We start from the raw sequence: 8,554 nt of genomic DNA, 5'->3' as shown, positions 1-8,554 counted from the left end.
ATGCCAGATTCCACTACCAAAAATCTCTCCCCACCCGCCCACCTAGGACCATTTATTTCCTCTCGTCTTTTATTGGACTAGTTGGACCATTTATTGGACTAGTTGATCTAATGTCCCATGCCAGCTTTGATCACGCCTATCTCCAAGTGGGAGCTCTGTCGAGCGGGGGCCCCGGCCTACCCTTAGTACAAATTCACGTCGACCTAGTTGATTCATGTATTTTAGAAATTTGAAAGTGTGAATGTGTTCACGCACGACTGATCTTTGTATTTTTTTTATTTTTTATGAAAACTCGGAATCATGTTGGTGTGTGCGCTCTTTCTGATTATAAATGTATGCAAATCATAATTTCAGAAGCACGAGAAATAAGATTCAGAATGCTCAAAGGTGCTCATACGCAACCAACCTAGATACCCTTATTTAGTGAAAATTGTGTGTCATGTCGGTGCGTACGTTCTTCCTGACTACAAATAAAACTAGAATACGCCCACATACAACTAACCTTCGTAATCATGTGCGCCCTTTCGTCTTGCAAATGAATGCGTGCCCTAATTATCGTAAGCAAAGGCAATACGAGCCAGAAAGTTTGACACGACTGATCTTAAACCTATTCTTTCATGGTTATTGTCAGCCATATTTGCATGTGTGTTCTTCTTGACTACAAATGCTAAAAAACCCTAATTATAAAAGTACGAAAAGTAAAAGTTGAAAAATGTGTGCTATCCACACATCTCATTTTACTTTTTACACACTATTTCATAATTTTTGTCCGTTGAGATATGTGAATATTACATCCCTAATTGAAAAACTTCAAACGCCTTCACGAATTACTGATCTTAGCATTGACAAATTTTTTTATCTGACAAATTTTTTATCTTAGCATTGCTGGTTGTTTGCTACTGGTGAGCACTGTGAGCACTGACAGCGTTATCTGTCAAACGGTTATCCTTTGTGGCAAAAGACAAAGTTGTTGAAGGGATTGAGAAGATATGATGATGCTTTAAATTTTCACCCAATGGAAGCCAGTGATCTTGCATAAGTGTTGGTGAATAAATTACTGGTTTTAGAAACGATGTCAATGATAACAATGATTGTCCTTACTTATTGATGATATCCTGTTTTTATGAGCCGTCTGATCTGTCCCTTTGAAAGCTGGAAAGGTTATCTTTTAATTCTTATTTACCTCTCTGCTTCCACCAAGTGGGTGAGCTCGTTTGGGGACTCTCAAAATTTAAGATAGTTCACCATTTCTTTGGATTTTAGCAAAGAGAAACATCATATGTATGGAGATGTGATGCAACCATGACGGTGAGTTTAGAAAGAACAATGCTTAGGTGCACGTTCAATGTCTCATTGTCTATGCAATTGTGATTTTTAGTGTACACATGTTATAATACGAATTGTTCATTTATGTGATCATCATTTAAAGCTCACCACTTTATTAAAAATCAAACGAACTTAATGTTCGTTTAACATGAACGTTTGGTTCTTTAAATGGGCGTTTTGATATAGGTTCTTCGTTTTTTTAATTTTTTAGATTAAACATACACTCATTTTGAAAATTTGATCAAACATTTTCCTAAAATTTTGGTTATTAATTTCTGTTTTTCACATAAGTTCAATTTTGTTTAGAATTTTAGTTTTTCACGACTTCTCTTGGACATTTCGTTTTCTTTTTTTTTTCTTTTCCTATTATCCCTATATTTATGCATTTATTATCCATCTCTATGCATTTTTTTATTGTTTGTTATCATTTTTACTTTTTTTTTTGTGAATATAGTAGAATATTTATAAAAAAAAAATCGTCAGATTTTATTATTTAGAAAACCCAACACATAATAAAGATTTGTTTGATTATATAGTTACGTCTAGTTACCTATAATATGGACACATTTAGTTTTATAGTGGATTTGATTTTTTGTATTTCTCGGTACATTTGGAATGTAAATGTACCAAAAAGGGTTAGCTAATAGAGACATTTGGTTTTGTGGTACATTTGAGATTTTTTGTTCATTTGGTCTTTTGGTACATTTGGAATCTAAACGTACCAAAAGGGTTACCTGACAATGGGCACATTTGAAATTTTGGTACATTTGGTTTCTTTGTACATTTGAAATCTAAACGTACCAAAAGGGTTACATAACAATAGGTACATTTGGTTTTATGGTACATTTGAATTTTTGGTACATTTGATTTCTCAGTACATTTGAAATCTAAACGTACCAAAAGTCGATACTTTTGTTCTCAAATGTACCATAAGTTTTAAGTATATTTTTTTATATATCTATAATTGAAAAAAAAAATATGTATTGAAGACTTTTTATTGAGACATTTTTAATAGAAGGAGATTTTTTTTTTTAAATATTGATAATAAGGAAATGTGGAATTAGCTAATTAATTTTTTATTTTATTTTATTAAAAAATATCATTTAACGCGTAGAAGGGGATTGACGAAATTAAATTCCTATATTATAGGCAATTAGTTGCTAAGCTACCTTATGTCTCTATATAAATGCATTTAAATTAATGACATGAAAATTAAATAAATAGAAAATTATCGAGGTGACAATTGATCAAAACATCTTAATCAAATCTTTAAAAGGGATGATTGTTTAATCTAACAACTATAGAAAAGATGTAGGACATTCTAATTTTTCCTTCTTTTCTTTAAAATGGTAAAATGATTTTGAAGTTTAATGATTTTTTTGTTGTTGTTGGGATGATTCTTAGATGGGGATCTAAAAACTAGACAATGGATTTCAATGACCTTTTGCAAGACAGATTATTTGATGAAGATCTAAAGAGTAGTCAGTTTAGATAATTGAACCTCACTGCGGAATGCCCCGAAGCATTGAATATTTTAAACTATTCGTTGTGGGTGATGCATCACATACACATTGTGACCAATAACATTTTCTCTGTTTTGGGCTTCATGTTCAACTCAAAAACCATTTCTCATGCTAGGTCTAAGATGAAAAGACATAACTAATTAGAGAAATTAGATTGAGTGCGGTCTTCTTACAATTTTAGAGTGAGCGAAAAGAGAAACGGGAGTGCAAACAACACGTCGCTTGTTACTGGAGGTAGGTCTAATTGAAGAACGTATACTCGGAAATGTAGCCATCGTCATTTATAAAGACCATATTTCAATATAAAAGCATGCTCAATTGAATTAACTAGCTCCAAATGATAGAAAAATGAAAAGAATTATTTATCAACAGAACGATTAAAATCTTAAAACTGTAATTAAAGTAGTTTAATAACAAATCACACTGTACGTAATGAAACATGACATTCACAAATGCAGGATCTGGAGTTCGGAATAGAAACTGGGATGTGACATTCACAATGAAATAAGAACACAAATGCAGGAGTCCTCGAAAGCATATCTCATTGGACTGGGCAGCCTTTGGCAGCTACCCCGGGAGCCGTCGGACACTGGGCCAACGGGCAGTGGTCACTGCCTTCCAGACCCCACCATTGAGGCCCGTTGATCCCCTTGGATTGGAGGGAGAAATACATGAGAACTCCCATGAAGGCAAGGCCAGCATCCAAAGCAGCAGAGAGGATATAGTTATGCCTAGCCCACCAGCCCTTGTGCCTTTTGTACACATAAAAGCTGAAGAAAATACCAACCGTAAACCATGTTATGAAGTGCACTGCTTTAGCCGGCGGCATGTTGCCCGTTGCTCCGAGGATTATGGGCATGTTGATAAGCCTGATCCACTTTTGGTTGGGGAATTTCTTGGAGAGGAACCAAACCGGAACAGGTGCAAGGAGGCCGATGAGGAAGAACCAGTTCATCTCCTTGTAGACTCCGTAACTGGTGAACATTCGGAGGGGGCCTATGACCCCCCATATGATCGAAGCATTGTAGAACACATCGTCTCCCGGGCATGTCCACGGACTTCCCTCTGGCAAATTTGATGTATCGCATATGTGCTCAATGGATTCGAGAAGCCACCATGCTGTGCCAAAATATACACCTGAAGCCACTACTGTTCCAACTAGCTGAAGATGCACAAAACGGAAATGATCCAAATCACATTAAGTGTGACTGTATCATAATTATGAACGATTAAAGAATGAATATTTAAATCGGAAGTAAAATTGGGAGGGATTAAGCAGACAATAAGTTGTGTGTAAACTAGGGTTTAGTGCGCTTTTATTGTACAAGGGAAGACTTTCATCAAATGATTGTAATTAACTAAGAATTCTCTATGCAAAATGTCCGTCCTTAGTTAAAGGATGGATTTCGTATCATCGATCCTTTAATAAAGTATGAAGAACTGTAAGTGTAATTATATCACAAATATGAAAATTAAAACAACTGCTGCTATATCGATAAATTTCGGTTACCTGTGCAATAAACATTGACTTAGGAGGGATCTTCATGTAGTGACCTAATTTGAAGTCACCAAGAAAAGTGAGTGCTTGTGCCATGCTGATGTATCCATAGGTTTTAAAGGCCACATTAGCAAGGGGCTTCCCTGGGTAAATATACCCAATAACTAGCTCCGTGATCACATTAAGCCCAGGTTGCTGCACAACAAATACAATTAGATGACAAATTGAAACTTATATGAGTCTCTTCGGACGAAATTTGCAACATGTTGATCATACCTGGTTTGTTGTGGCTTGAATAATGCCGATGGGCAAGGTGAAAAATAGGGCAATGCCACAAGCCATTAAAACTCCCCACCATGGAAGTTGGAGCTGTTTTCCAAAACCTTCACAAGCAAAGATGGAAAGGCCAACCATTAAAACAAGGATGAGTTGAAACCACCATTGAGGGACAGAATCATAGTTCTTTTTCATCAGACGGGTATGGATGTCGCCGACTTGATCTTTCACGACACTAGCTGTCTTCTTCCACATGTGCCAAATTGACCTGTTCATGTATGAACAAGTTATTAGCTTTGAACAAGAGTAATAATCGAGTGTATTGATTTTCACGCTCCTGTTTTCTCCTTCTGCACTCCTCTCATTGTTTTTGTCCCTTGATAAGTCTCCTTCAATTTATTCAATCAAATGGCTCACAAAAAGGAGTGCACAGGAAGAAACAAGAGTTCAAAAATCACTTCTCGAAGTTGAAAGTGATGCTGAAAAGAAAAAAGAACGTACTTTCCATGGAAGAGGCCAACATGTGAAATAGTAGCTGTAAGAGTGGCAAAGCTCAAACCATAAGTAAAGGCAAAGAAGGTACTGAGATAGAGTTTACTGTAATTGTTATACGCTTCGAGGTCAATGTCGAAAGTTGTTTCGTTCAGAACCCGTGAAATATTAAAGGTCTTGCCCGTGGAGTCGAAAGTGTGAGAGGTGAAGATTGGAAACTTCTTAGCATCATACGCATTGGACCAATAAGAAATGGGGGTAAGAACGTAGAGGATCAAGATGAAACCAACTAACATATTGATGATGGCAAATCCAGGTGTGGCTAAAGGGCTGCCCAAGAAGCCGGCAATTGTGGACCAATCGAAGCCGAAAGAGCCAATGCCAAGGCCACCCATGCCGGAACCGATCTGTTGGGCGGTGATGGAGCTCTTCCATATCAAGCAAACAATGGAGAAAGCAGAGATGGAGGGGAAAAGAAATCCGGGAATAATGTAGTAAGCAAAGCTGCATGCGAAAACAGTAAGGAAGAACTGCAGCCTAGTCAGGCCTCCCCTTGGTCTCTTTTCCTTCTCATGCAATGCCCTGCCAATCAAGTTATAATTTTTTTCGATAACGATAGAAAATCAAAGAAATGCCATGCGATTGTAAGTGACAATTTTTTTTTCAATCCTATCACACTAATATGGGCCGTAACTTAACCACATGACAGTGCATAATTGACATGGAATACCAAATAGTTTTCTCAATAAAGATGATTTGGTAAGAAAGTACCTGAAGAGAGAAACTTGAACTAGATTTGAGGGCCACCACATGTAAGGGGAGTCAACAAGGTATTTTCTGAATAAGCCAGCCCATCCATACCCAAGCATCTGAAAGTTTTCAAATTTCACAACAAAACAATTACTTGCCGAGCAAGAAATCAAACACACAAAAGAAAACCTAGTCATAAATCAATCAGTGGTGCCAAAACTTGCCTGAGTGGTTTGTGCTAACAGGAAGGCTGCTGCAGGATTCTGCGGTCTGTGGTAGAAGGCCTTGACAATCGTGATGATGTGAACTGCATAAACGCCTCCTGCTCCCGAGTTAGCAAATATGGTGATCAACACATGTTCTTTCAGATTGAACGGCCCCGGATTCATTGTAAACGACCATTTTGTGAAGGGAACTCGGAATTTTCTGGTTGGAAGGGTCGCAGCCATCAACTTTCCTAGAGGAAGGACAACAATCTGCGCCGAGACTGAAGAAACAGAGAGCTGATTTGTTCGGAACCCAAAGAATTTGTTGACGAAAGCAAGAATTGCACACGATAAAATCCCCAGAACCCATGTCCGAAACGTCAAGGTCGGCTGTGAAGGGTCATCGGTGATTGGAACAGTTAGCCGAACTTCCTCGATGGGGCAGTCATTCACTTCATCATCACCTACGTCGGCAAATACAAAAAAAGTTCAGATTATAATTCCAGAATTATTTGGCCCGTCATCATCTGCGATGTTAGTCATGAATTTTCAGGACAACTGCACATACATCTCTACATTATATTAAAATAAAAATTTAGTAAAATAAACACAAACAAAATTGGTTACAAACTTTTTACAAAAAATAAAACTAGAGAGAGACGAAAGGACAATATGCCATCCATTTATTGCCATTTTATTAGTGTCCGTTGAGATCCTTTTTTAATAAAAGTTTGTAGCCATTTCACTTTATGTATATTCCCAGAAAATTTAAGATTTTTCTGGATAAAAATGTTGACAAAACAAAATAATGTAAAGGGATCATAAGGAGTACTACTCGGCTAGGGTTACTAACCAATGACATCAATGTCCGAGTGAAGCTTGCCGGGCAAGTTTGCTTCAGAGACTCCATCGAAGCCGCCCATCATCTTTCTCTCCGGGCTTCCTCTCTGCTCTCTCTTCCACCTTTTTTCGGTCGCAGTGTGCTTCAAAACCCTCAATGGCTACAAAAAAATGGAAATGGCACTCTTTATATACAAATGCTTATTGTTTATTTTGTTGATTTTCACTGGTAAACAAACGTGTTAGGGGATGTTTCTTAAATTAGGAAAGTGATATGTGCATGTTTTAGCCTACTAACCATGTGCTGTAGTGCAGATTAGTCAAATATACAGCCATGCATCTAAATTTGGAAAAATTAAATTTTAACCTAACAAAAAACATGTAGCGTGTTAATTATTCCTAATGTCGCATTAACTCTGCGAGTAATTAGATTCACATTAGGAATCGAATCGGTACGTTATGAATCTTGCAAGAATTCTGAATCATGTTCAATTCGCTCACCAGGAATTTAGGCTAATTAATATTCATTTCCACGTAAAGTGGCAAGAAGATAAACAGAAAAACAGAAAGGAAAAAAACAAACAAAATGAACCTAGACTAGTATTGGGCCTCAAAATAAAACACAATCCGAACTGCTTAACCAAAAAAGGGAAAGAAAAATTGGAAATCGATCCGGGTCTTTTAGGTAAGAAGATATTTGATATTCTTTTTACCAAAAAAAATAAACTTATGCTAATATGGACCTTCTCTGCACACAGAGAGTGGTAGATGAGAAATCCAGTTTGGGGGGGATGACAGCTAAGTCAATTCAAATAAGTTGTGAAAATATGAAATTATGTGATACATTTAAGATTTAACCTGTGAGTGAGGTATATATAAAAATAAATAAAATTTATGAAAATAATTCAAAGAAATTTCATCTTCCATACATTTATAAATCCAAATATATGCTGATATATATACTTAGAAAATTGGATTAAAAGAAATTATACCCAGCCAAGAACATAAACCTTATCAAAATACAAGAAGAAATAATAAAGTGAAAATATAAGAAAATAGGGGAATAAACCTAATCCCTCTTAAGAAAACAAATGAAAATACAAGAAAAGAGGGGGACGTCAAACCTAAACCCCTCTAAAAAAACTAGAAGGTCCAACACAGACATGCGGTGTTTATTCCACTCCAATTATACTGTAAGACTTTTATTTTTCAAGATTATTACAATGATTTAGAGGAATGGGGAATTTTGAACTTGGAGCACATGAGTGAAATTGCAAGAGTTTATATTGTAAGACTATTTTTTTTTTTTTTGAACAAACAATATTATCTACACTAAGGGGTGGGGGAGTAAGTTAAGCCTCACAATGAGCTATTAATAATATAATTCAAGTTCGTCTTTAGTGAGATCAAACCTAAGATCTCTCACTTACAAGTGAAAAGTAATACCACTAGACAGTTTGCAAAATTTTAAAATGATACTTATACATTAATAAGGATAATGTATCACTAGGAATGTATAGCTGATGCAGTCCTGGTACGATTAGAAAACCTAATTCGATATGAATAGTGAATACTAAAGTTTTGATCATAAAGTCATGTTCGAGTAGAATTTCATGATGGGCTACTCAAATTCCACCTCTTTT

At 36.2% G+C, this 8,554-nt stretch overlaps 1 protein-coding gene across 1 annotated transcript; it reads right to left on the bottom strand.

The window, feature by feature from the left end:
* Nucleotides 1-3,226: 3,226 nt before the first annotated feature.
* LOC137715471 (oligopeptide transporter 1-like) lies at nucleotides 3,227-7,086 on the bottom strand. Its single transcript, XM_068454812.1, has 7 exons — nucleotides 6,925-7,086; nucleotides 6,090-6,535; nucleotides 5,887-5,984; nucleotides 5,125-5,697; nucleotides 4,624-4,891; nucleotides 4,360-4,542; nucleotides 3,227-4,011 (listed from the first exon to the last, which is right to left on the bottom strand). Exons 1-7 carry the CDS (start codon nucleotides 6,995-6,997, stop codon nucleotides 3,391-3,393), a joined length of 2,262 nt encoding a protein of 753 aa, XP_068310913.1. The 5' UTR covers nucleotides 6,998-7,086; the 3' UTR covers nucleotides 3,227-3,390.
* Between the last annotated feature and the right edge of the window lie 1,468 nt (nucleotides 7,087-8,554).

Source organism: Pyrus communis, chromosome 14, assembly GCF_963583255.1.
Source record: "Pyrus communis chromosome 14, drPyrComm1.1, whole genome shotgun sequence".
In the NCBI taxonomy this organism is placed as follows: domain Eukaryota; kingdom Viridiplantae; phylum Streptophyta; class Magnoliopsida; order Rosales; family Rosaceae; genus Pyrus; species Pyrus communis.
Note: the sequence above shows the minus strand (reverse complement) of the source record. Positions and strands in the feature narration are given on the sequence as shown.

Bases quoted from the DNA above. Each gene is read 5' to 3' on its own strand.
- LOC137715471 (XM_068454812.1), bottom strand. From the start codon at position 6,997: ATGATGGGCGGCTTCGATGGAGTCTCTGAAGCAAACTTGCCCGGCAAG. The intron at 5,698-5,886 runs GTACTTTCTTAC...CTTGATTGGCAG, and splicing joins GTTCAAGTTTCTCTCTTCAG to GGCATTGCATGAGAAGGAAA. The intron at 4,892-5,124 runs GTACGTTCTTTT...ATACATGAACAG, and splicing joins GTTGGCCTCTTCCATGGAAA to GTCAATTTGGCACATGTGGA.